The sequence below is a fragment of the Mus caroli genome, unplaced genomic scaffold (genome assembly GCF_978045245.1).
Source record: "Mus caroli unplaced genomic scaffold, Mus_caroli_1 scaffold_13, whole genome shotgun sequence".
In the NCBI taxonomy this organism is placed as follows: Eukaryota; Metazoa; Chordata; class Mammalia; order Rodentia; family Muridae; genus Mus; species Mus caroli.
In genome coordinates this window covers 3977257-4004349 of record NW_028227268.1, presented here as the reverse complement: position 1 = coordinate 4004349, position 27093 = coordinate 3977257, and the positions used below count along the sequence as shown (strand labels likewise).

The window sequence follows — 27093 nt, the reverse complement described above, 5'->3', positions numbered from 1 at the left end:
AGACGGAAACGAGTGCCTCGGGCCTGGTAGCCTGGTGCGTCCAGGCTCAACTACTCCAGCTTTTTGCCCTGCTGGGTGCTCTCATGGGCACAGAGCTGATTTACCTCTGTGGGAACTGCACTGTCACCACCGTCCCCTCACACACAAAAGCACATAGTGACTACTCGCCACCGTCCATCAGTACATCTCAGTCTGACCTGGCACACCACGCCATGCTGCCCAGTCTGGCCCTGAACTTGAGATCCTCCTGCCTCACAGCTTCTGGAGTGCTGGGATTATAGGTGTGTGCAGTTCACCTGGCTAGCAGATTTCTGGTTTCAAATAATAGGCCAATAAAAGTTCCAGACCCCCGAATAGCAAGGAGGGACTTTGGACTCCCGTTCTAGCATGTTTGTTATTTAGCTCCATGCTTAACTGATGTGTGACATATCTTTCCCACAATGTAAGAAAGTGGGTGCAGAGGCAAACTGGGCAGAGGCGCCGCCTCACAGTGCTCTGAGATGCAGCCACCTGACTGATTGTGTCCAGGCTACCCTCTGAGCCCAGGCTATCCTCTGAGCTCCTTGTACTGGTGGAGCCGTCCTGTTGCACCAAAGTTCTGTGAGTTCTGTGCCCAAAGTATTAGCCCAATGATGCCGGGGACCAGTTGTAGACCACACCCTGATTCCAGAATTTAGTTCCCAAGATGGGACGGAGCTGCCTCACAAGCTGCCCAGGTGCTGTCTTCAGCCAGGGCTGCATTGTGCCTCCCACTGCTTAGGCCACCTCCCGCCCGTTACCAGAGACGGGGACAGCCCCTACCTTTTCCTCCCGTGACACCCCCGTGCCTGCTCCCGAGTCTGTCTCTTTGGGCTGCATTTCTAGGACGGTTCGGAACAGCTTCTCCGAGGTGACAGTCAGGAAGCCGATCTCTGCATTGGGGTGCAGGCCGTACAGGTAAGGACTCTCGGGGGGCAGGTTCTCATCGATGTATTCGTGGTAGCCCTGTGAAAGGGTGGCTTATGAGCAATCTGTTGGGGCCCGCTGTCTTCTGGGCGTTTCTCAACCGCACTTCCTATGAGGTCTTGTCCCACTGGAGTCCGGCTTGCTGTCTGCCCACTTCCCCAGATGTGCAGGAATTCCCACCTCACTACCAGGGCCACACCTGCTGCTCCTCATTTTGAGTGCTCGGATTCTTGCTTGGTCACCGAAAGCCATTTTCGTTGTTTTTGAGACAGGTTTTTTTTTGTGCTCCTAGGTCAGCCCTCCCCAGTGCTGGGATTATAGTTGTGGGCCACCATGACTGGTCTTACTCAGTACTGGGAGGTGGAACCCAGGTTACCTCTCTCTCCCCCCAGCATCTGTAGGGCTTCTGTGGTACGGGCCCCTCAGGGAGTAGTCAGTCATGTGAGTCCCCAAGTAGGGGTGCCTCTCCCTACCTTATAGTCCAGGTTTGGGGGGATCTGAAACCCAGGGGCCAGCAGCACCTCCCCTTCCAGCATCTCCACACGGATGTACTCTGCCAGGTAGGTCCTGCACAGCCGGCGGTCCCAGTCATCAGTGATGTGGCCTCCATACATAATCTCACCAAAGAGGTATCTGAGATCATCCCAGGGCACCTGAGAAGGCAGGGAAGCGTGAACAGTGCCCTACCCCCAGCTCCCAAGCCTGGGAGGCTGGGTAGCTCAGCAGGACCTTCACCCAGGCTGCTCTCAGGGCCGCCTGTGACTGACTGCCTAGTTACGGAGGAGCATCTCTCTCCATTCCTTCTCCTCCGTGTCCGGCTTCTCAGGCTGGCCCCGCTCAGACCCTCTGCCTGGGCTACCATCTCAGCCTGGTGGCTTCAGCCTCTTGTCTCCCCCTCCATAGGGACATCTCCGTAGGGCGTCAGCCTTTCTGCTGATGCCGGGGTGTCAGGGGCTACTTGTTCCTTCTTGGTTTCCTGGGCTCTGTCTGCCTTGGTGGCTTTGCTTATTCACAATTAATTATACATTATATATACATACATAGGTGCCTTGCAGGTCTCTGTGGGAGTTGGGACTCAGCAGGTCCAGCCAGAACCTTGGCTTCTGGGGCTTCCAGGACAGATGTGCACAGCCTGGCACCAGCTCTCACTGGGTTATGTGGACTTTCCACCCTCTCTCCTTCCACTTCAGCCCATCCTCTGCCTAGTCCCATGTCTCTCGCCCTTGCCCCAGGGTCACTGCCTCAGACACACACAGTCTTTCAAAGCCTTCTTCATGTGTCCCTTTATTCACAAAGCCAGGAGCTGTGGCCTGTGTCTTGTGGTGGCCTGTTCCTGCTGCTGCCCACAGCAGCCTGAGGGAGAGGGGGCCATGTCTGCACAGCCTCGCTTTCTGGCTGCCACTTTAGGAAAAGTCAGAGGCTCCCTGACCTTTGACACGCAAGTCTTGTTCCCGAGGCACACTGGTTGAGCCTGTAGACCCAATACCTGTGCACCAGTGCTCAGAGCTGCTGTGGGCAGCCCTGCCACAGGACTGTGCCACCTGTGTATGCTTAGCAGCTTGGACACACGTGCCTTGCCCCCAAGATGGTGGCTGGTATTTTTGCCACCACAACAGTGCCCTGCCTGAGAGCTTTTGATCGTGAAGTCGGCTGATAAACCATTTATCTAATTTAGTCTTGTGACCTTTCGCACAAAATATCAGGATGCTCTTTGAGTTCTCATCTTAGTGTGTGTGTGTGTGTGTGTGTGTGTGTGTGTGTGTGTGTGTGTAAAAGCCTGGGTGGGGGCCAGCACATGCTGTGGCACGTATGTGGAGGTCAGAGGATTGGTCTTCATCCACCACGTTCTTTGATCTAAGATCTCTTTACCGGGCGTGGTGGCACACGCCTTTAATCCCAGCACTCGGGAGGCAGAGGCAGGCGGATTTCTGAGTTCGAGGCCAGCCTGGTCTACAAAAGTGAGTTCCAGGACAGCCAGGGCTATAAAGAGAAACCCTGTCTCAAAAAAACAAAAAAACAAAACAAAACAAAACAAATCTCTTTGCTGTTGTGTGCCCCAGGCTAACTGACTTGAATTTCTGGGGGGTGATCTGTCTTTGTAGGAGTGCCAACATTACAGGTATGTGCCACTATGGCTTTATGTGGGTGCTGGGGATCCGAACTCGGGTTGTCAGACTGAACATTCAGAGCTTTACACATACACACACACACCCATCTCCCCAGTCTTGAATTGTCATTTTCTAACTTCAACTTTTTTTTGTTTGGTTTTAAAATGTATTTTAAAAATATGTGTGGGTGGGTGCTGTTCTAACTTCATGTAAGTCTGTGCACCATATGTGTGCCTGGTGCCTGTGGAGGCCAGAAGAGGGCATCAGATCCTCTGGAACTGGAGTTAGAGTTGTGAGCCATCTCGTGGCTTCTGGGATTGAACTCTGATGCTCTGCAAGAGGTGCTCTTGGCTTCTGCCGTCTCCAGCTCTCACCAGGGCTTTCTTTTCTAAGCAGTTGGGCTCAGGGATTGGTCACCAGAGACAGGGTGGGTTCCCCCACCTGCTGCACAGCCCTGGGGCAGTTCTCGGAGGATAGGCACAAGCGTTGAACTTGTCCACCGGAGACATCGCTACTAGCAGTTGCTTAGCATCAGGCATGAGCTGTGTATTGGGAGAGCACTCAGGATCCGCCAAACCTAGAGCTCTGATGGAGGAAGATCAGCCAGCGCGGGCAGGGTGGAACACCAGGCTTGTTGGGACTTGCCTGTCACCGTGGGAGTGATATTCTCAGAAGACTGGAACCTGTGTGTGTTCCTGTGGTGGAGGAAAGGTTTTCTGGCAAAACCACCCCTTGTGTTCTCTCTCTAGAGGCCTCTGTTGGCATCTGGTCTGTTCGAATTTGCTTGGAGGTGCCACAGGTGACATGTAGCCAGGGACCACCTCATCACCACAGGTGGGGACTGTGTCCCTGCAGGCAGTGCTGGCTTCCTACACGTGGCTTCCTGCTCCAGTTGGGCTGGCTGTGTTACCAGGACAATGAATCGTGTGTGGTCCAGGCAGTGTCTTCTTGCCCAGTCTCCATCATGGAGGCTCTAGGCAGGGGAGATAGGGTGGGCTCTCCCACCTGCCTGCAGAATCACTCAAATGGTCCTCAAAGGGACACCAGCAAAGATTCTGGGAGGACACCTGTACTGGATGGTGACCGCCAATGTCAGCGATTGCTGAGTATCAGGCATGGCCTGTGCACTGAGGGAGAGTGCAGGGGCCCCTGAGCCTCAGGCCAGAATGTCCTTCGGTTGCCCACAGGGAGGGACCTCTTCTTCTGACCCTGGGCTTAGTGTCCGCTTGCCTTTGACCCTCCCTCTCTTTAATGTATCCAGGCTGACCTTGCACTCCTGCTCCTTGTGCCTCCCTAGTGCCAGGGTGCCAGCCGTGCACTGCCATGCACTTTATTGAGCTTTCTGTGAGAGGATGGTGAGGAGGACAGGGCTCCTGAGACTCATCTGGTCCCGGCTGACTTCCCCTTGTCCTCATGCACCCTAGAAGCTTGGCTGTCAGTCCTGTTCTGTCTGAGGCTGAGCAGCTTGCCTGAGATATCCCAGTCTGTACGCATAGATCCAGACCCACTCCCCACCAGCTTGGCACCAATTGTCACCCTGGAGCAGTGTTGGGTTCTGGCCTCCCTGTCACATTCTCTGCATGTCAAGTTCACTCGCTGCCAAATACATATGGTGCATGGCTCTGTGCCCTTGCCCCTTGGCCTGGGAGAAGTCCGGGCTCTTTCTTTTGGGGACCCACAGTCTCTGTTGCTGTTGAATCGGGGTCACCAAGAATAAAGTAGAGAAGCCTGGGTGTTGGTGTGTGCGGCCCTCTGGTCTTTTCTAGAGAGAATGCTGGGTCTGAGCCCTCTTCGGGGGTGGCAGGTACTGGTATCCATGGGAGGTGGGGACTGCAGTCAGATGTAGCTTATGAATGTTCAGACATATGTGACAGCCGCTCACAGAGGGACGTCTGTCCAGTGGACTATAACTTTACATTTTTCAAATCCTATTTTTTTTTTTTTTTTTTTTTTTTGGTTTTTCGAGACAGGGTTTCTCTGTGTAGCCTTGGCTGTCCTGGCACTCACTTTGTAGACAAGGCTGGCCTCGAACTCAGAAATCCGCCTGCCTCTGCCTCCCAAGTGCTGGGATTAAAGGCGTGCGCCACCACGCCCGGCTTCAAATCCTATTTTTAATGATTTTTTTTAAAAAAGGTTTATTTATTTCATGTATATGAGTACACTCTAGCTATCTTCAGACACACACCAGAAGAGGGCATTGGATCCCATTACAGATGGTTGTGAGCCACCATGTGGGTGCTGGGAATTGAACTCAGTACCTTAGGAAGAGCAGCAGTCAGTGTTCTTAACCCCTGAGCCATCTCTCCAGCCCTTGATGATGGTTCTTAAACACTCTAACCCCCCTTCTAGCCCACCACCTACCAGTGATAGGAAACAGAAAAGGATATGGGGGAAGTGGAGCTGTTCAGACGACAGGTTCTTCGGAGCAATTCCTGCCTGTGATGTCTGGAAATTGGCAGTTCAGGTCACAGGTTAGCTGCGGCAGCTCAATCCATTTGTAAACATTTCATAGAAATATCAGCAGTCCAGTTCGGTAGAATCAGCTTAGCAAACAGGAATCAGCAGTGGTGTCTTTATCTAGTAAACATAGCCAGGCCTCAGCCAGGAGGGACCAGGGCCAACAGGAACGCCAGGAAAAGTTCCAGGCTGTGCCTCTCTCAGTGAAGCGAAGATCAGCGAAGACCAACATTGCATAGCCAGCTCTATAAGCAAGCCTAGCTCAGCCTCCGTCACTGTCCATTGAGTCCCGTTTATACCCTCCAAGTCACATGTCCTTTTTGCCTCAGCACGTGCGTGCGTCTGTCTTAGATGACATCACGCTGCCAATCAGTCCGAGTCCGCTGTAGGGGCAAGAAACCCCAGCACTCCACCGCAAGTTTTTTGATTGTTTTTCTCTATGGAGTCCCCGCAAAAGCAGCCCAACAACCGCAGTGTAAGGCAGACCAGTACACGCAGGTCATCAACGAAGAATGTTTCATCACTTGTCCTGTCACGCATGTGCTTGCTTCAGCAAAGCAGCCTCTCTCCCGTGTCTGCAGCAGCTAAACATTCTCTCACAGGTCTGCCTTAGCCTTTCACCCATGTCCACTTCAGGAAAACACTCCTTCACACGTTTGCAAAACACCATCCGACACAACGGACTTTCCAAAGAACCCTAAAGTTTTCACTTCCATGGGCAGCAGAGCATTCTGACTCCACACTCCCGTCCTGAACCAGCTCACAAGTGGCCCCTGTTGGTGTGCAGCCAGACTCCTGCATCTGCCTGCCAGAGTCGAGACCCTCGATGTGGACATCTAGGCATCTAGGGTCCTATTTGTGTCGGTCGAACACTACCCAGCCACATCCCTCGCTTTTTTTTTTTTTTTAAAGATGAAGTTGCCCATGTTATCTATTCTCAAACTGGAGATCCTCCTGCCTCAACCTTATGGGTGTGGCTGTGCACCTCCACACCTACCTGAAATCAACATGCACCTGATATCTGCAGCCCCTGGCAGCATGCTTGGCAGGTTGATTTCCATTAGTTGAAAGAACACAAAAGAAGAGCCTTGTGCTAGTGTGTGTGTGTGTGTGTGTGTGTGTGTGTGTTGGTTAATAACAGTAGCCACAGGGGTGGTTGGTGGTGGGGTCACAATGCTGAAGGGCCTTGGTGGTGTCTGATCTGCACCACAGCTACCTTCGCTTCTGAATAAACCACCTTTGCCGCTCGCTTTCCCATCTGTGTGCAGTTTTTTCCAATTCTCTGAACATGACACCAAGAACCCGGCGATACCCGGTCCAGACAGCGACTGACCCCCAGGAATGGAAGGATGGAGCAGCCATGTCCCATACCAGCTAGTTGGGGACGCTTAGCACCCTGCTCCCCTCACCTTGGGGTTGGCTTCCAGGTAATTGTAGAGCACATTGATGGAGATGGTGAGGTCCCCATTGTTGAAGGGGTATGACCGGTTCCAGCCCTGGGCGCCAAACTTGCGCCTCTCGGCTACTACAGCGTGGAAGTAGCACAGGGCGAAGAGGATGCACTTGAACTCGATCTCCTTGGTGCACATCTCCAGGGTATCCTGTCGGGGTGGGGTGGGGGCGAGAGAAGTCAAGAGGGAGGATTCTACATGGATGCTCAGCTCTGTCTCTGCCATTGATTGACTCCATCTAAACTAAATCCAAATCCCTCACAGCAGCCACAGGGGTGCCCATCTGAAAACTCAGGGTTATTTCTCCAGGGAACATACTCAACTGTGTTCCCGGTTTATGTGTTTCCAATATGATTTATTTAAAAACAAAACAAAACAACAACAACAAAAAAAAACCCGACTCTGGGTCTTGCTACGTCGCAGCTCAGACTCAGCTGGAACTCACACTCTCCTCTTTCAGACTTGTGGGTGCTGAGATTACAGGCACACATGCATACATACCTGCCCTTAATATATATTTAAACTTAATTTATTGTGAATGTGTTCCTCAGGGTATGTGTGCCTGTGTGCATGTGAGCGTGTAGGTTGGAGTCCAGTCTCTGTATCCTGCATGCTTGCATATAGGGCCTGCGGCTTGAATCCACATTATCAGGATTGGTGGTGAGCCCCCTTATTTGCGGAGTGATCTCATGGGCCTCCAATATAGCTTTTAAGAGCAATTTTAGTGTACTCCTATTTACTAAAAAGAAGCTGGCCTGGCACTGGCATGCACCTACGGTACGGTACCAGCATCCAGGAGGCTGCAGGCTGGCTGGAGGTGAAGGCCCCCTGGTGCTAGGGATGGTGCCCCGCCCGTCTGTCACCCACAGACTTCTGCAAGAGTAGGAAGGGGATACTGCAGGCTTAGGTCAAGCATGGCCTGCAGTGTTCACCACTACCCTGTGCACCCAGGAGGGTAGCCTCCACCATCTCTCTCTTCTCTTCTCTCTCCTCTCTCCTTCCCGTGTGACAGTGGTGTGCCCTTTAAGAGCAGACTGTGAATGGTCTGTGGTAGATTCATCGTTCATGTATTATGGGAGGTACGGAAGTTCCATGTTTCTCAGATGCCGTCCTATCTAGGTAGATGTGTGTGGTAAGGACACAGGATTCCAAAGCCTCAGGCATAGGCTGCAGCCTGAAGAAGCAGTGTGTGCCCACAGAAGGTTACAGCGGAGGCTGATGAGAGCTAGGGGGCTGGCAGGGACAGTGGCCATGGGGATGACAAGGTGGGAGGGCTGTAAAGCTGACTTGGGGACTGAGAGGCAAGGTCAGGGAGCTCTGTGTGGAGGTAGAAACCCAGCCAAGCAGGCCTGGTGCTCCCTGAAGCTCTAGGGTACTGGGCAAGCCCCTGCACCCACCTTCCTCTATGGAGGGAACAAGAAGCCATCAGGGGAGAAGGACCTGATCATATGACTGCCTTGTTCAGGGTGGTACCAGAGGACGTGGTAATGGAGCTGGAGGGTGGGGACAGCATCACCACCTGTCTGTCATCCATCATCCTTAGCAGCAAGCTTTGGTGGCCCAAGTAAGCTTCATACCTCCGGGGTTGGGGGGTGGGTGTCAGGGAGCGCTGTGACCCAGGGCCTCCACAGTAATGACAGGCACCCCTGCCAACTGACAGGGCAGTGATGGCCTGAGGTAGCCATGAGATAGTGATGGCCTGAGTGATGGCAAGAGGTAGGTGAGTTTGCCTTTTCAGGGACATATTCTGATGTGACATTAGTGTGCTGGTATGCTCGTGTGGGTGGGAAGCCAGCATGGAGGAGTCTCTGGGACTCAAGAGGGACATCTTCGCTTGCTGGGCCTGTGTCTCCTTTGCCTGGCCGTGCGTGGGTGGACCCACCCAGTGTCACCATCCCTACCTGCGTGAAAAGATCCAGCGCCTTGTGCAGGTTGGCGTACATGCCCGTGGGAGGCTCGTTGGTGATTTTGATGGCATTTTCCAGGATGCCCTGGGGGATGATGTGCGTCTCAGCAGTGGGAGCAGGCTCAGCACTGATGAACACTCGGTAGTCCTCATGGCTGCCTGAGCTGTAGCGTTCCACCTTCTTGTCCAGGATACCCAGCCATCTCGCCACCAGGTGAATGTTCTGTGGCAAGGAGCCCTGCCTCAGGCCTGAGTGGACCCCTCGGGGCCCACCCTGTCAACCCTAACTGGTGTGGAGTGTTCCTGGTAACTCAGCCTTAGGATCCACCTTGTTTGCTCCCCCCATCCCCTGCCCCGGGCTCAAAGCATAGACAGCATGGTCCCCAGCACCCTTTTAGGAGCTGTAAGGGGGTATGGAGGGGCTCTGTGCTGGGGAGCCATAGAGTGGTGCCCCAGCAATGGGAGGTTCTATCCCGTCCCCAGGGACGTGACCATGATGGCAGAAAGAGCCCTCACCTGCAGAATGACCCAGTGTCCCTTTTCGGCAGCCACATCCAGCGCGTTCTCAGCTACCACCTCTTGTCCTTGCCCCAGGGACACATTGTGGAGTTTCCCATTGTCTATGGTAAATCCCAGTTTTTTCCCTAAAAAGAGGGAAAACAGGAAAAGTACAGGGGTGATTCAGAACCGTGGTTCGGGCACTGCATTCCACAACCGGGAACACTGCACGCCTCCCATCTTGTTTATTGTGGGGTGGAAACACATATCCCGTAACATGACCATACTTTGGCCATCTGGAAAGGTGTGGCCCAGGGACATTCGGGAAACTGGCCCTGCTGTGCAGCTGTCTCTCTGGTACCACCATCACCACCCCAGAATGTGTCAACGCCTTGTGACCTTGAACTCCCTCTCTGCTCCCCTTGCCTGGCACTGCTGTCTGCTCTCCGCCCCTGTGTGTCAGCCTGTTACAGGCATTTCATGGAAATGGGGCTGCCCTCGCTGAGACAGACCCTCACCCCTCGCTGTGTTCTTGTGTGAGCTCTGAGCTCTCCACTTCCGTCAGAGGAGAAGCATGGATTTGGGTGATGGGTAACAGCCCATAATAAGCTCTGGCTCTAGCGGCATGATGGATAATGTTCATTGCCAGCATGGCCAGGTATAGCTTCACCATGGAAAACTCCGTTCTAGATAGGTCCGTGAGGGCATTTCAAAAAAGAAGGGGGGGGCACCTCAGTGTGAGTGGGGTTGCCCCTAGGCGCTGGTGTCCTAGCAAGGCTGAGAAAAAAAAGAGTGCTTCTCAGCCTGTGAGTGGCGTCCCTTTGGTCACGGAACCACCTTTCCACAGGGGTTACCTGAGACACAATGTTTCCATTACAATTCTCGGAAGTAGCAAAACTACAAGTACGAAGTAGCAATGAAGCAAAAAAAAAAAAAAAAAAAAAAAAAGAAAATAATCCCAGCACTTGGGAGGCAGGCGGATTTCTGAATTCGAGGCCAGCCTGGTCTACAAAATGAGTTCCAGGACAGCCAGGGCTATACAGAGAAACCCTGTCTGGAAAAACTAAAAAAAGAAAAAAGAAAAAAAAATAAGGGGCTGTATTAAAGGGTCACAGAGTTAGCAAGGTTGAGAGCCGCTGAACAAGGAGAACTGAGCTGAACACCCGCCTGTAGGTGTGGTGTGGCCAGCCGCCTGATGTTCCCCTCAAACTGTACCCAAATAACCCTTTCCCAGGTTTCCTTTTGCAGTGTCTTGCCCCTCAGCTGTGATAAAAGTAACCTAGTCTGTTTCTAGTAGGGAGGGAACAGGCAGGAAGATGTCTTAGTCAGGGTCTCTTGCTCTTTGTCACACCATGATGAAAAGCATCCTGGGGAGGAAAGGGTTTGTTTGGCTTCTGTCTCAGTCACAGTCCATCACAAAGGGAAGTCACAAAAACCCGGAGGCGGGGGCTGTGGAAGGGTGCTGCATGCTGCTCTCCAGCTTGCTCACTTTGCTTTCTTACAGCAGCCAGACTGCCAGCTTAGGGTGGCACTGCCACAGTGGACTAGACCCCCCCTCCCCCTGCCCTGTCAACCACCAACCAAGAAAATGCCACAATAGCTTATCCACGTGCTAGTCTGGTGGGGGCACTTTCTCTTTCTTTCTTTCTTTCTTCTTTTTTTTTTGTGAGACAGTGTTTCTCTTTATAGCCCTGACTGTCCTGGAACTCATTTTGTAGGCCAGGCTGGCCTAGAACTCCCGAGTGCTAGGATTAAAGGCGTGCGCCACCACGCCCTGGCGGGGACACTTTCCCAATTGAGGTTCTCTCTTCCCAAATGACTTTAGCTTGTGTCAATTTGACATAAAAGTAGCCAGCACAAAGGCTTGGGGGTGGACCTGACTTTTAAGCCTTTAGGGACAGACCCAGCCTTGGACTGGAAGGTGCTGTGGTGGCTCTGGGTATGGCATGCCTTCCCCTCTGCCCTGCCCCCCCTCTTCCCACTGCCAGGCTTGTTTCTCCACCCCAGCATCCCCTTGCTGGTTGCTGGTTTTGACCTTGATCTCTAGGGAGTTCGGGGTCCCTCTGTGTGGTTTTGAACCGTCTTTCCATGGGGGCCCATTTCTGCCTACCGAGGGCCTCCACGTCTTTGAGGGGGTCAACCCCGGGGGAAAGGATGAAGAAGATCGGTGTGGAGGGGCTGCTCTCTTCGTAGGACTTGGAGAACTCCACGCTCCGGCCTTCAACGAACTTACTGCCCATCTTCTCTTCCACAAAATTCCTGAGGGGAACACAGGCTCTGTGGGACCCCAGGCAGCTGGGCCTTGCTTGGGATATGTGGGTGACTTCAGCCCAGGTAGGTGGGCCATTCTGGGTGGACTTCCTTGAGGGAAGTGGCATCTTGCCTTTCAAATTTTAACTAATTAATTACTGTGTTGAGAGGTGGTCTGGGGTAGTCCAGTAGCCTAGGCTGACTTGGTATTTGCCATGCAGCTATGAACCCCTCCTACCTCAGCTTTCCAAGTGATGGGATTTCAGGTTCCTGTGTGTCACCACACCATGCTGGGGACTGAACCCAGAGCTTTAAGCTGAATACCCACCTTGCCTTCATCTGAGCTGGGCACCCAGGGAATTGCTCCTCCTTCCATCCCAGAGGCTCAGGGAATGGGATGAAGGATGCTGCCCTTGATCTGAGGCCTCCAGGGTCCATGTGGGGCGATGAGGGGAGGAGCAAGCTCCACCCAGAAGGCTACCTGGCTAGGATCCATCTTTCCAACCCAGCTTTGAGGGTTTACTGCCCATCCGAGGTAGTCAGGCACCTTTGCTTGCCCAACGCCCCTCCCTCACTAATTCAGGATCCTCCTCCCACTCCCCCCAGCTCAGCTCTATGGATGTTTATCCCTTTCTCGGTCCCCAACCGACCCTGGCCTTGTCCCTTTCCACCAGAGGAAAACAAACAGAAAAAGTCCTTGGAGAGCGAGGCCACTTGTGGCAGGGCCCATCTTTGTCCGAGGGGGTTTCTGTGGGGATGTGAGTGGCTTTGAGGAAACCTGGCTTATGTGTAGGCTGCATGGAAAGATGGATTGGACAGAAGCCAGCCCCTTGCCTCTGTGCCTGGGCTCTAGAATCTTCCTCTGTGCTAAGCTCCCTCCACCCCGCCACCGCCACACATGGGAGGACTCAGGTCTTAAAATTACAACTCTTCATTTGTGATTGGCACCTAACTGACACCAACTTTAGGCATAGAGGGTTCCCCTGTGCTTTTCTTTTTCCTCCCCCAAATGTAAGAAACCCCGTTTATACGACAAGGGAGGATTTTGCTTTCAATCTTAGAGCCTAATGTGGGAAACTCTGCTTCACTATGCCGTCCGTGTTCAGAGCATCCCTCCATACAGGCCAGGAGGGCCAGAGGTCCTGCTCATCACACCCTGAGCGTCTGCAAGCACCCAGGATCGGGGCTGAGGCACGGTCGGTAAAGGTTCAGCCAATAATTGCCAAGCATGTGCAAGCCTGGGCTTCAGCCTGGGCATGGCCATGCACACATGTAGATCTAGTGCACGCATGTAGATCTAGCACCCTAGAGGCAGACACAGGAGGAGCAGAAGTCTAGAGTCAGGCCGTCGTGGTGGCACACGCCTTTAATCCCAGCACTCGGGAGGCAGAGGCAGGCGGATTTCTGAGTTCGAGGCCAGCCTGGTCTTCAAAGTGAGTTCCAGGACAGCCAGGGCTATTACAGAGAAACCCTGTCTCGAAAAAAACAAAAAAAAAAACAAAAAAAAAACAAAAAAAAAGAAGTCTAGAGTCCTCAGCTACATAATGAGTTCCGAGTTTAGGGTGAGCCAGGGCTGCTGGGGACCACATCTACAATGTAAAAAAGGGACTTAGATCTCAAGGTCTGATCCACCACCCGATGGCTGTGCTAGCTAATGGGCCCCACTTAGCTCTGTCCTTAAGCCTAAGCCGGTCACGTTTCTGGGATGCCTGGGCTGGGGACTCCTGCCCTCCAGGGTGGGGGTGGGGCTGAGGCCTGCTCACTTGACAGCGTAGGTCATGCGGTCCGGCCTCATGCAGCGCACCATGCACAGCTTCTGCAGGGCGGTCTTGTTCTTCCATTCTTTGGGGAAGATCTCTTTCTCGGGCGCTTCCGACTCCACCAGCTTTTTCCACCGCTTGGCAGAGCCCTCAATGTCACTGTCCAAGTTCTTGAACTCATCCATCTCCGAAAGGGCCTAAGGCAGATGTGGGCGGCGCAGTGACCACGTGCACACCCCCAGTCACTGGGCGCCTTCCCCAGATGGCCCTTAGTGGGTGCTGGGGAGGGTGACAGAGTGACCTGTCACTAAGATCACCCTGTCTGTCCTTCCCATCGACTGCAGGCCAAGCTTCTGTGTGGGGCATGTGGCCTGGGGACTCACGTCAGCCCCTCTCCCTCCCAGGACGGTGTTGTCAGGGATAGCGCTGTAAGAGCAGCTTCTATTTACCTGATGTAATTGTTGTCTCGAAAGTTCACTGCATCTGTCTGGTAACCTAAGCCTAGCCCTGGAAGCTTCTAGCCTCTGTACAATCTTATCTAGGCCTAGATGCTTTCAGCCTCTGAGACTCACTGCTGAAAAAGCTCACCCTTTCTGGCTCTTTCTGAGCTCTGCTGGCTGGTCAACACAGCTGTTCTGGATCAAACTCCTCTCCAAGCTGACTGAGTCAATCTGGCTTCTCTCTCACTGCTTCTCCTGAAATGCTCTGCTTGGCCTCATACTAACTATGGCAATCTGTTCCAGTCTTCTGGTTTCTTCTCCTTCGATGGCTCATTCGGTCTTCTCTGTGTCTGGCTTGTTCTCTCTTCAACCTGTCTGTCTCTGTACAACTCTCCAGGTAAAACTGCCGCCTCGTCCTCCTTTCTCTTTCTCTTCTCTCTTCTCTCTTTCTTCTCTTTCTCTTTCTTCTTTCTCCTCCTCTCCTCCCCTCCCCTCTCCCCTCCCCTCCTCTCCCCTCCTCTCCCCTTCTCTCCCCTCCTCTCCCCTCCTCTCCCCTCCTCTCCCCTCCTCTCCCCTCCTCTCCCCTCTTCTCCCCTCCCCTCCCCTCCCCTCCTCTCCCCTCCTCTCCCCTCCTCTCCTCTCCTCTCCCCTCCTCCTCCACCACTACTACTACTACTTCTTCTTCTTCTTTTCTTCCTCCTCCTCCTCCTCCTCCTCCTCCCCCTTCTTCTTCTTCTTCTCTCTCTCTCTCTCTCTCTGCACTAATCCCTCTCCCTTCTTGTGGGCACACTCCTGTTCTGTCAATTTTTCTCTGATTTGTCACTTTGTCTGCCACTCAATTAGACATCACTTGCAAACATGGGTGCTTCCTTCTACAAACTAACTTTTCCTTCATTGTGTGGGATTAAAGGTGAGTGCTAAAGGCTGAGCCACACCACAACTAGAAAGAGTTTTTTCCAGTAACTAACACAATCTTGGGGTTCACGGGTGATTAAATATCCAGCAGCGTATCTTGCCTGGGTCCCCTGCCTTCCTCTGGCCAGTTTGGATTACAACTTGAGACCTGGGACCTGAGGGCTCTTGACAATGACTCTGGGAACCTGGGGAGTGACCAGACTTGGAACAGGGCAAGGCTGAGGGACGCTGGCATAGGGCAGCCTGGGACTGGCTGCAGGTCCCTGTGGAGACGACACTTGAGCAGGTCAGTGGAGATCAGTGATGTTCCAGCAACACAGGTGCAGGGCTGCCTGTGTGCTGCAGTCATCCTGGCTTCTACCGGTAATGGGGTGCAGGCGTCCCCAGCACTGGTTGGAAGGGGTTCGGTACTGAGTATGAGGACCCACCTTGATCCCGCCCCAGCTCTGGTGCTGCAGGAAGTCCACAGGTGACACCACGCCTGCCTTGAAGGGGAACCGCAAGAGAAAGTCTAGTTCCACCGGATTCAGCTCCTTCTTCATGGAAAGGACCTGAGGGCGGGGCAGGGCGGGGTGGACGGCAAGTGCCTTTTGGTTTTGTGTTTTTAAATCAGGGTGAAACAAACGTAAACCACATCTTACACTACAGCACACAGCCCAGTGTCATCCGTACACCCACAAGGGTTTGCAGCCACAGTCTAGTTCCAGAACATTCCTACCAACCCCTGTCTATTAAGGAGGTTGCAGGCTGCACCAATATGTATTGTAGGTGGCCGTGAGATGTCTCCCACAAGCAGCCTGCATTGGGATCTTTGGGCGTGGGTGTGTAGTGAGACAGCGTGCCCCAATGTAGCCCTGGCTGACCTGGAGATCATATAGCCGTGAATTCACAGAGCTCAGCCTGCTCCTTCCTGCCTCCTAAGTGCTGGAATGTAAGGGGTACACCATTCTGACTGGCCTATACTGGGATCCTGGTCCCCAGGTCAGTGGTTGCTGGGGAGTGGGGCCAGGTGTGCCGTCGCTGGAGGAGATGGTTTGTCAACGGGAGTCCACCCCATCCTCCTCTCTCATGGCGGCAGGATGTCCGGTACCAGATGTTGTTAGACCTTGGTCCTTCTGGTCTCCAGAACCAGGGCACATAACTCTCTGTCACCTTGGGCAGTCCTTTTAAAAGGGACTGAGGCCATTGTCCATCTGTCTATCTGTCCCCCCTTTCCTTCCCAGGAGGGCCTAGCTATCTGATGTTGGCCTCCTGGGTTCAGTGTTCCTCCTGACTCAGCCTCCTAATCACCTTGTCTCTGTGCTCATGTCACAATGTCCCGGCTGAGGCTGGCCATTTAGCCAGCTGACCTGAATGTGGGCCTTCCAATACTTCAGCCGGAGTGTCTGCGCACGGGCGCACGTGTCCTCGCAGGCTGCCTAGCGGTGTTGAGCTAGTGTGTATTCAGCAGACCTGCTTAGGGGTCCTGCGAGTCTGTGCCCCCAACACAAACCGGGGGGAGGGGTCGCCAGTGCAGCTGTACAGGCTGCAGTTTGGGTACCTGGAAGGTGACTTGAGCCAAGAAGATGAGCTTGTCCCGCTCGAAGAGCCCGCGTGCCGTGTACATGTACACAGAGTAGGTGATCTCGTCTGTCAGATTTATCACGCGCTGCTTTACCTCGTCGGCTGGCGCCGTCTTCTGGATGGCTTTCTCAAACACCACGTTGAAGGCCTGGGGAATGGCCAGTGTGAACACGGGGGTGCTGCAGCTGCAGCTGCGACCCCACCCCCGGCAGCCTCTGGTTAATTGACTGGGGTTCTGGGGGAAAGGTAGGGCAGAGAAACCCACTCCCGGGGCTGGTGAGATGGCTCAGCGGTTAAGAGCACTGACTGCTCTTCCAGAGGGCCCGAGTTCAAATCCCAGCAACCACATGGTGGCTCACAACCACCCGTAATGAGATCTGATGCCCTCTCCTGGTGTGTCTGAGGACAGCTACAGTGTACTTACATATAACAATAAATTAAAAAAAAAAAAAAAAAGAAACCCACTCCCACAGCACCACCCTCTGGCTCCTGCCGTCTCCTGTGCTCCCTGATGTATAGCTGAGACCTATGGACTCGGACCCCTGGCCTTGTGCCGTGTGTGTGTGTGTGTGTGTGTGTGTGTGTGTCTGACCTTGAGCGAGAACTGGTAGATGGGGTTGATTTTGTTGAGGTCATTCAGGATAAAGTAGAGCAGGGAGGCCCTTTCTGCGGCTGGGCGGTAGTTCTCTCGTGCCTCATTGATCTTTACTTCTGTGATTTTGGCCTCTTGGACCTCGAGACAGACAAAGGGGGCTTGGAGGGAACCACCGGGGAGACAAGCCACTCACATGAAGACCCCACTCTGTCCCAGCCCCTCATTCCTCCCAAGTCCCCTAGAAGGCCTTTCAGGTAGCAGGATGCTAGCTCCCTCTGTCTGCTGCTGTAATAAAATGTGACAAAGTGACTTGGCCAGAGGAAGGGGTTGGATTGGCTAACAGTTCCAGGTGACAGGCTATTGTGGGGAAGTCAAGGCAGAGCTTAGAGTATCACATCCAAAATTAAGAGCAATTCATACTCTCTGGGACTGCCTGCCTAGGGAATGGCGCCACCCACAGTGGGATGAGTCATTTAACAATCAAGATTGTCCCCCACAGACATACCCACTGGACAACCTGAACTAATTCCTCATTATGACTTTGTTGAAACTCACAACAAACTGTCACAGGCACCCGGGTGTACTCGTGCAGCCAGCTGCCAAGCCTTGTGTGTCCCCCTATGGGGACGGGCCTACCTTCTCCTCAATTTCATTGGCTGTGTGCTTGGTGGTCTCCAGGTTTTCCACCAAGGCAGTGTCTCCTAGAAAGTTCCCCGACGCAGCGGATAGCCGAGCCAGCAGAGAATCTTCCAGCTCCTTTAGCACGATCTTGAACTCATTCTGAGATTTGGTGAGGTTTGCCTACAGGAGCAGTGGGGGCCCCCGGGGACCAGAGCAACAGTCAGCTGGGCCCCAGTCTAACCTCTGCTGCCAGGTCAGCCCTGCAGCAGGAGAAATGACACCCAGCATGCAGGGTGCCCATGGAGGTGCCAGCATCCACGCCAGGCTGCCAGGCCTCTTGCTGTGGAGACTGAGAGCCATTGTGTGTGTGACTGAGGCAGAGCTGAGGAAGTGGCAGGTACAGTTGGCCATGCTTTGTGTGTGCATGCGTGTTCATGCTTGCAGTCATGCATGTGTGCATGTCTATATGCGAAGGCCAGAGCATCAGACTCACTTCGCCTTGTTCACCCATTAGGCTAGACTGTCTGGCCCGCAAGTCCCAGAGGCCCTCGTGAGTCCACAGCTTGTGCGCCCCAACCCTGGGATTGCAAGTACATGACAGCCTTTACTGGGTTCAGGGGTGAGGGGTCACACTCAGTCCTCAGACTATGCCTCAAGCATATTATTGTGTGAGCTATGTCCTCAGCCCAGAACCCTATGTTTTTTTTGTGCTGCCAAGGATTGAACCAAGAGTTTTAACATGCTAGACAAAGGCTCTGCTACATAGTCCAGCCCGGCCAGGCATGAAGCCGCTCCGGGGACCATTTTTGATCTTCTGGGCCATCTGAGGGCACTGAGCCCCTGGCATAAATGGAAGGGCTGCTGGTTTAGAACTGAGTTTGGGGCAGGAGGAAGGACTAGTGTCCTTGGCTGAGGTCCCACCTGGCCCATTTCTTGTGTCTATCAGAGGCAGTCACCTTGAGCTGTTCCAGATCCGGACGCTCTTTGGCCACCACAGCGGCCAGGAGCTGGTCCTCCAGCCCGTCTCTGGTGACCAGGAAGTTGATGAGCGTGCACTGGGCCTGCATCTCGGGCTTGTAGTGCGGGTTGAAGTACTTGGTGTGTAGGATCAGGCGGAAACTGGGGTGGTACTCCACCTCCTTGTCGCCGATCTTAATGAACCTGCCGGGTGAGGAGGAGAGGCGGGCAAAGCTTAGCCACAGGGCAACTGCAGCCCAGCTTGGTGGTCCACCCATGCCTGCCTCCTGTAACCTCCTTGGCTGACAAGAGCTCTGGGGGGGTGGGGGGGAAAGCAAGTGCCCCCCGGAGGCCGTGTCTGTCCTTTCCTCTGGTGGCTACTTTGTCTGCCCAGGGGCATTCATGTGCCTGGATGGAAGCACTGCTAGCTCCAGCTCCTCCTACCGTCGGTGCCAAGCACCAGTGTGTGCCGATGATGGCCATCTGCCAAGCAGCCCTGCAGCTGTCTGTGGGCCACTCTTCCCAGGCTCAGATCCCCTTCTGTCCTGGTTGAGTTCACCTCTCTCCCCTGACCTCCAACCCCCTTCAGTCTTGAGTATCAGCATTCATGGGGGGAGGGGGAGCTTGTCAGAGTCCAAGACATCAGGATGTTTACACCGAACATCACCCTGGTCCTGGGTTTCTGTGTAGCCCCAGCACTGGCAGGTGGCTCCTATCTGCTCTAAAAGTTGATTTACTCCCTCTGTATTATAAAAACAACTAACCGAGGTAGGTCCAGGCAATGGAAGGTTACTCAGGTGAGAAAAGGAATGCCGTACTGAGAGATAATAGGGTGTGGGTGTGGAGGACACCTGCTAATGTGAGGCTAAATACAAAGATCCAGTCACCAAACAATGTGCCATCAGCATCTGCAGCCAGCAAAGCCACAGAGACAGAAGCATGCTTAGTCAGTGTGGGGCTTTCCTGTGGGATGATTAAAACTTGGGACAAGACAGAGGTCAGGGGTTATACAGCAAGGCAGATGTGCTGACAGCCACTGAAACGCCCACTTTACTGTAGTGTTCCTTACAATTAAAATGGAGTGGGGGGGGGGCAAAGGAAGGCTCAGTGGGTAAAGGGGCTTTCTGTCAAGCTTGGCACCTTGAATTCAGTCCCTGGGACTCACATGGTAGGAGAAGACAGCCAACACCCATATGCTGACCTTTGACCTATAGTCCTGTGGCACACACGAGCCCACGTGTACACAAACCCACAAACCGTGTGAATAGTTGCGTGCAGAAATGTTTTGAAAAACTGAAAAGGGAGGCCACACCCCTCCCCAGGAGCTATTGGCAGCTAATGGCTACTGGGGGGGGAACAGGGTGGGGTTGGGGTGGGGGGATGGGAAGAGGTGTCATTTTCTTCAGTGTCCCGGTCACTGCTCAGCTGCCCGTGCTCCAGTTAATGACCTGTGCTCAAGCAAGCAGCCCTAATTAAACTCAGTGGGCTGTTAAAACAAAGGGCATACAGTAGGGCTGGAGAAATGGCTCAGCAGTTAAGAGCACTTGTGTTTTTCCAGAGGACCCGGGTTCAGTTCCCAGCATCTACAGGGTGGCTCAGAAATGTCTGTGACTTCAGTTCCAGGGGGCCTATTTGCCCTCTCCTGGCCTTTACAGGTACTAGGCACAAACATGGTGTACAGACGTGTGTGTGTGTGTGTGTGTGTGTGTGTGTGTGTGAAGGAAAAGCAGTTCAAAGGGAGTGGGACAAGATGGAGTAAGATGGGGAATATGCGTTGTAAAGGATTTTTAAAACAGAACTATAAGTCTCAAGACTTTGAAATGCATGGAAAGCCGGGTGGCGGCGGCGGCTGCGGCGGCGGTGCACGCACGCCTTTAGTCCCAGCACTTGGGAGGCAGAGGCAGGCGGAGTTCAAGGCCAGCCTGGTCTACAAAGTGAGTTCCAGGACTGCTAGGCCTATACAGAGAAAACCTGTCTCGAAAAACCAAAAGAAAAAAAAAAAAAGCATAGAGAGAGGTCAGGTGCTATGATGGACCCCACATGGGGTCCTGGGGTGGAGCTGGCCTTTCTAGTCCCCTGGAGCACTTAGGTCCCTTCCAAGCCTTCTCAGCATTTAGTGAAGGGAGGCCCTTCAGTGCTCCCCCCGACCCTTAGCTGGGGCTGCTCTGGGAGGGGTTCATTTGGGGTGGGGGTGGGCATGGCTTTCTCACCTCCCCTTTTTGATGGTGTTCCTGCCCAGCAGTGGGTCGAGCACGGGGTCTACAGTTTCACCAATGTTCTCGATGAGTAAGGTGTCACCTGCTGAGATGGCCTGCTCGATGATGTCGAGGTAGCTGGGCACAGAACGGAGACAGGGCATGGCTTGGGGACCCTGGGAAGCAAGGCAAGTCCCAAGAGGCAGCCCTAGCCCCGTGGAAGGATGTGTCCCGGGACCAATTTCTCCTTCCCCAGTCATCTGTTGACTTACAGGTTGGGGGTTGGGGCCTTTGGGTAGGAGCCTGGGTGACAGTGGGAGGCAAGGGTGGGAGGGGTTCTCTGGCCTGTTCTAGGGCACCAGGAAGCCGTCTGGCAGCCCCCATCTTCCGGGCGCTGATGGCTCTTGTTTCTCTTGTGGGAGCACAATGCAAACCTCACACAAGATGAGAGACCAGCCTAGAGCCCCACAGTGGGACAATGGCCTAAGAGCCTAGGTCTAGTTGCCCTCCCCTGTGGAGTGGAGAAAGAAGGCTGGCTTGATTTTTTGCTGCTGGGTCAGCATTCACTAGTCAGCTCAGGACTCAACACATGTGGGAGAGCAAGCCCAGGCTGCTTCCTGCCTGCCCCCACGTACTCACCTTCAGGGGTACATGCGTACATACAGCACTAGTCAGTGCCGGCTGTGCCCTGGGCCCCCAGCTGTCTAATAAACACAGAAGGCCCAAGGCACAGCCATCTACCTCACTCACGGGGCCTGAGGCACACTTGTACCCAGACACCCGGATAGCCCCACTACCTCCCCACCTCCTCGCCTGGCGCAGCCTCACCTCTTCTGCCCTAGGCGGATGGCCTGCAGATCACTGCCATATTTGTTTTTGATCCACTTGATGCCTTGGAGCTGGGCATCCACAATCAGCGGCCAGCGCTCTGTGTTGCACAGGATGGTGGCATTCTCTGTGGACATGCGGTCGCTGGGCAGACCCTGGTTGTTCCAGGTGGCCACGTCTGCGTCATCGGTCAGCAGAGTCAAGGGATCCAGGCCCTCTGTGATGGGGATCGGGACCTGCGAGGGAGGGAACCTTTCTGTGTTCGTCCATCTGTGTCTCTATCTCTGTCTCTGTCTCTCTCCCTGTGTGTGTGTGTGTGTGTGTGTGTGTGTCCTGGGGATCAGACCTAGATTTTTAGCTTGGCAGCAACTTGCCTTACCCACTAAGCCATTTTGCCAACCCCCTGCCTTATTCTTTTCTTAATTTCATTTTCTTTATGTGTAGAGTGCTTTGCCTGCTTGTCTGTGTGCACGTGTACCCTTGGAGGACAGAAGAGGGCATCAGATTCCCTGGAACTGGAGTTATTGGGTGGTCATGGGTGTCCATGTGGGTGCTGGGAACCAAACCCAGGTCCTCTGCAAGAGCAGCCAGTGCTCTTACCCGTGGAGCCATCTCTCCAGGTGCACTCTGGCTTCTGCTGTGAGTCAGGGACTCTCACTGAACCCGGACCTCACTCACCTGGTGAGTCTGGACGGCCAGAAAACCTGCCTTCCCCCTTGTACCCCAGTGCCTGGGGTTGCAGGTGCACACGGCTGGCTTTTTTTTTAACCCGAGTGGGGGGTTGGGATCCAGACTCAGGCCCTGACGTCTCCGAGACGTACAGTTTACAGACTGAGCCATGTTCCCACCGCTCACTGTGTGTCCAGGTCCTGAAGTTGGTCCTGGCCACGTAAGCTGTGCCGATCCAGCTAGCGGAGGAGGCCTCCCCCCGATGCTTGGAGGAGCAGCTTTGCGACGTGCCAGAGATGACGTCAATCCCAGCAAATAAGGCTGACGGAGCCCCAGTGTGGCAGTGTGGCTGCATGTCTCTCTGAGTCACAGCCACCGCCGTGCCTCTTACCTTTAACTTATTGATGTAAGGGATCCAGAACTTCTCCATCAGCTCGTTTCGGTACTTCTTGGTGAAGTAGCCCACGTAGGAGACGAAGGCCGAGATGAGCAGCACATCCCCACACAGGGTAACACCCTGGCTCTTGAAGTTCTCCACCGACTCAGCCCAGCGTACATTTTCTGAAGCCAGTCCTCCCACAAGTCTGCCAGAGGACATGGAACGGGGCGCGCCTGGGTGAGCTAGATAGCACAGGGGCGGGGCTGAGAGCTGGCTGGTGGGCCCATCTACATGACAGACAAACTGTCACATGGACTTGTGCTGGCAGCAAGGTGACCCAGCAGCAAGGTGACCCAGGACGCCCAGGCACCCGTACCAGGTCACCAAATGCTTGCCTGACTTGGTGGCTTAGCAGTAGCCAAGCTTTGGAGGGGATTTATAGGAAACGAAAGACGGCACGTGTGAGCGACACTTGGGGGTGCTGCATCTGCCCCCACCCCCTGGCCAGGCCACACGTGCCTATGTTCCTTCACTGTGATCCACTGACATGCTCAGCTGGCAGGCAGGGGCATTTTGTAGGACAGTGGAGCATCATGGGGCTGCTGGCCACCAACTGGAAGACTGGTACCCAGTCCTAACTGGTACCCAGCGGGTCTGAAAGTGCTGACCCTGGTCAGCACTGTGTGTAGGTGCCGTACCCGGCAGCCTTGCTTCCCAGTGGCCCAGAGGTGGCTCTGGTTTTCTCAACTGAGGAGGTCACCTCTCTCTGATGGGTGGTTGGGTCATACGTGTACCACAAGCTAAGGTGGCCTGGGACCTTCCCAGAGCACCTGAATCATGCCGACCACAGAGTAAATCAATGGCTGTCAGCCCCCAGGATGGGAGACAGTAAGAAAACAGGCGTTCGTAGAATGGACTCTGTCACTGGAATCCAGAAATTGGTTCTAATGCTTTGATTCAGGTGGGAATCTGCGTGTCCAAACCCTGAAGGTCCTTGTCCCCCAACTGATTTTTGATGGATCAATAAAGATGCCAGGAGCCAATGGCTGGGCAAAGGGAGACAGGGCAGGACTCTTAGAGTTTTGAGGGCTAGGTCACAGGGGGGAGGAGAGAGACTCGCCATGACTCGGGGGTGGGGGAAGAGATGGATCAGAGGAAGAGCTGCAGAGGAAGAGCGTCCAAAATGTAGGTGAAAGGGGAGTGGCCCCCCGCAGGGCTGCCTAGGAGCGTCTGGGGCGGCAAAGACCAGTGGGCCTCACAGAAGGTAACAGGGCAGCAAAATTAAAAGTAGATTCAGGTGGTGTTGAGCCAGGAGTACCGGTGGGAAAAGTATGCTAGCCAAGGGAGGCTTAGAACTGCCCAGCCTTAGCCAAGGCATTTCAAAAATAAGCTTGTGTGTGTGTGTGTGTGTGTGTGTTTCATTTGAGGATCCAAAGAGTTCCTGGGCAGGTGGCTAAAAGCATGTGTCGTATGCTGGGAGCATAATGTGGTGTAGCCAAATTCCAGATCTGTGTTGTCCCACCATGGAGGCTGTGAACCCTGTGTGCGACTTGTGGGCGGCAGGCCTGTACAGGTGTACAGGTGCATTTTGTTATAAAATACACACTGAGACCCTGGCTGGTGGGCACACACCACACCTGTAATCCCAGCATTCAGGAAGAAGGGTCAGGAGGATCACTGCAAGTTCAAGGCTAGCCTTGGCTCCATAGTGAGACTGTCTCAAAGACCAAAACAACAGAGCTGTGGTTGGGGCTCAGTCAGTGGGAAGGTGGCCTAGCCCACACAAGGCCATGGGTTCGATCCTCAGCACTGTATCAAGTATGGTGATACCTGCCTGTGTAACACCAGCGCTTGGGGAGCGGAGGCAGGGGGATCAGAAGTCCACAGCCATTCTCTGATACATAGGAAGTTTGAGGCTAGCCTGGGCTACATGAGACACCATCTCAACAATAGCAGAACCATGCTGGGTTTCCAGGGCTTGGAGCCAAAAGGCAGCTTGGTGGTGGCTCTCCACTGAGCACATGTGGGTGTGATAATGGTTTAGATACGGGCATAAAAGCAATTTCTCTTACACCACTTTGCAGTGGGGCTGCCCGAGCGTGCAAAGCACAGACGTGGGCTGTATTTGATTCCTGGGACCAGCACTACCCTGCAATCCCAATCCATGGCAGGGGACAACAGCACCCCAATTTTAGCGTGCACAGACTCCAAGTGATAGTAAAGCAGCCAGAATGCCTGTCTGGAAGAAACATCGTGCCCGTTCCTGAGCACAGCAGGTTCTGGACCACACACATCAACACCTACTTACTGGGGACGGGCTAGGAAAGTCCTGACTGCATGTGTTAACATGTTCACAGCCGTGCCACTGACTAATGAATGCCCCAGCCCCTCGGGAGTGGCAATGCTTTCCCCAGCGAGGCTCTGAGCAAGCCTTGGGGAAGCTCTCCTCAGAGGCGGCCGGGCAAGTGTGAATAATGACAGCGTGTGCAGAGACCATCCACTTCAGCTTTTTGTGCTCCTCCCTGCATAGTAACGGCCCGGACGCTAATTCTACTGAGTTGGATTCCTTCCTCCACAAAGACCTAGACATCACTGCCTGAGGACATTGGGACACATGCTGCCTGAGAGCAGGTGACTCTGGACAGTCCTCTGGGCAGGCCTGGGTTCCTGGGAAGTCTGCTTCCTTCTGAGAGCTTGGCCCCTTTGGGGTCTGGGAAACAGGAGGCGTGGCCGTTGTGTAGCCAGTGACATCATCCTGTTGGGGGCGTGGTCATGGTGAGAACCCGCCTACCTGTTAGCCAATGAGATCACCCTATTGGTGGCATCCGCCTCCTGCTGACACTTGATTTTCTCAGCTGTTGCTTTTTCAAATGCCGAGGTAAGGTTGCTCAGGTTGGCATTGAGTTCCTGGAAAAAAAAAAAACAACCAAGTTGGGGGATGTTCCCAGCTCCCAGAAGTTCAGGGCCTCGAGGCCCAGCATCACCCCCACTCCCATAGTCCCCTGGCTTGCTCTGTGGTGCCTTCCTATGTCATTTAATAATCTATGACTGCAGGCTGTGCCAATGCGTTTTAAAGCAGAAATCTTGACTGGCAGGGAGTGGCGTCTCACAGGGCCTGCGGCTGGCAGGCAAGCACTTACTGCAATCTTGTTTTTGATCCGGGACAGCTTCTCCTGTGCCTCAGCCAGCTCGGCGTTGGCTTCCTCCAGGGCCTGCCTCTTGGGCGCCACGTCGCAGTAGACCTCATAGAAACGCACAATGTTGATACACCAGGAGCACAGGCCTGCCGCGGCCGTGGACTTGGAGCGAATGAACTCAGGGTCAAAGGTGGGGTTGCCTTGGTATGGCCTGGGAGGAAGGGAAGCATTGGTGCTGAGCCGTGACAGGACACATGCCCTGGTCCCCGAGCCTTGTAGCTGGTTCTGCACCTTTGGCTACCCTAGCTACGGTAATGGCAGCAGCACTGGGAGATACAATTTCTTTTTATTTATATTTATTTTGATGTATGTGAGTACACTGTCACTGTCTTCAGACGCACCAGAAGAGGGCATCCGATCCCATTACAGATGGTTGTGAGCCACCATGTGGTTGCTGGGATTTGAACTCAGGACCTCTGGAAGAGCAGTCAGTGATCTTAACTGCTGAGCCATCTCTCCAGCCCTCTTCTTTCTTTTTAATATTTGTGGTGAGTGTGTTTAATATTTGTGTGTGTGTGTGTTGAGACAGGATTTCCCTGTGTAGTCCTTCCCATCATGGAACCCTCTCTGTAGACCAGGCTGGCCTCAGACTCAGATCTGCCTGCTTCTGGGATTAAAGGTGTGCACCACCATGCCCAGCTTTGAAACAGCATCACATTTTCTTTGTGTGTACATGCATGTTCTTTGTGTGTATCCCCTCGGTGTCCCCAGGGGATAGAGAACAAGCTGAGAGAGTCGTTTCTCTCCTACCATAGCATGTGAGTCCTGGACTCAGGACTCATGTGGTCAGGTGTGGGGTCAAGCACCTTACCTACTGAGCCATCTCACCTACACCACATTCTTTCTGTGCCTTAATTATTCCACGGTAGCCAAATAGTTTTAGTATCACACACAGGGGTTGGAGATGCTGAAGTCACAGGGTGGCTTTCTTTCCTAGCCAGGGACAAGTGGCACCTGAAGAAAGGCCACCAGAGGGGCAAGTAGGGTCACCAGAGAGCAAGAGACAAGGACACGTATCCTGGAGTGTTCATAAAAATGGGGGTGCCTGGCAAATGTCAGTGGGGTCCCCAAGATACCTTCTCAAGTTTCAGTGCTATTCCCCAGAGAGGCCCTCACGGTGGGATCACACACGGCAGAACCCTAGAGAACGCTCAAGCTGTGGTGAGCCCGTGCCTATGTGCATGATGGTGACATGCGCTGGTACACGCTGTGTGGGACTGAAAGGTAGCATGGTCCCAGGTTGAGCTAAGGCTTGAAGCCCCGGAGACCCTGAGGAGCTTTGCCTGCTCCTGGGAACCAGGCCCCTGTCACTAGCCACAGCCCCCCCCCCCAGATTTGTGTCCATCAGTCACATAAGGG

The 27093-nt window shown here is 53.9% G+C and overlaps 1 protein-coding gene across 2 annotated transcripts in view; it reads right to left on the bottom strand.

Annotated features, from left to right (window-relative positions):
* The window catches only part of Dnah17 (dynein axonemal heavy chain 17), a 111496-nt gene that overhangs the window by 2756 nt on the left and 81647 nt on the right, over window positions 1-27093 (bottom strand). For both annotated transcript variants that reach the window (XM_021175676.3, XM_021175677.3), the window contains 17 exons: window positions 25678-25885; window positions 25329-25444; window positions 22550-22742; window positions 21490-21725; window positions 20677-20799; window positions 18466-18670; window positions 17525-17689; window positions 16886-17026; window positions 16271-16441; window positions 15159-15281; window positions 13379-13572; window positions 11476-11624; window positions 9384-9511; window positions 8863-9090; window positions 6920-7111; window positions 1419-1598; window positions 802-984 (listed from right to left, as the gene is read on the bottom strand). In XM_021175676.3, the coding sequence (XP_021031335.1) occupies window positions 802-984; window positions 1419-1598; window positions 6920-7111; window positions 8863-9090; window positions 9384-9511; window positions 11476-11624; window positions 13379-13572; window positions 15159-15281; window positions 16271-16441; window positions 16886-17026; window positions 17525-17689; window positions 18466-18670; window positions 20677-20799; window positions 21490-21725; window positions 22550-22742; window positions 25329-25444; window positions 25678-25885 (2935 nt within the window). The remainder of the gene's footprint in view (window positions 1-801; window positions 985-1418; window positions 1599-6919; window positions 7112-8862; window positions 9091-9383; window positions 9512-11475; window positions 11625-13378; window positions 13573-15158; window positions 15282-16270; window positions 16442-16885; window positions 17027-17524; window positions 17690-18465; window positions 18671-20676; window positions 20800-21489; window positions 21726-22549; window positions 22743-25328; window positions 25445-25677; window positions 25886-27093) is intronic.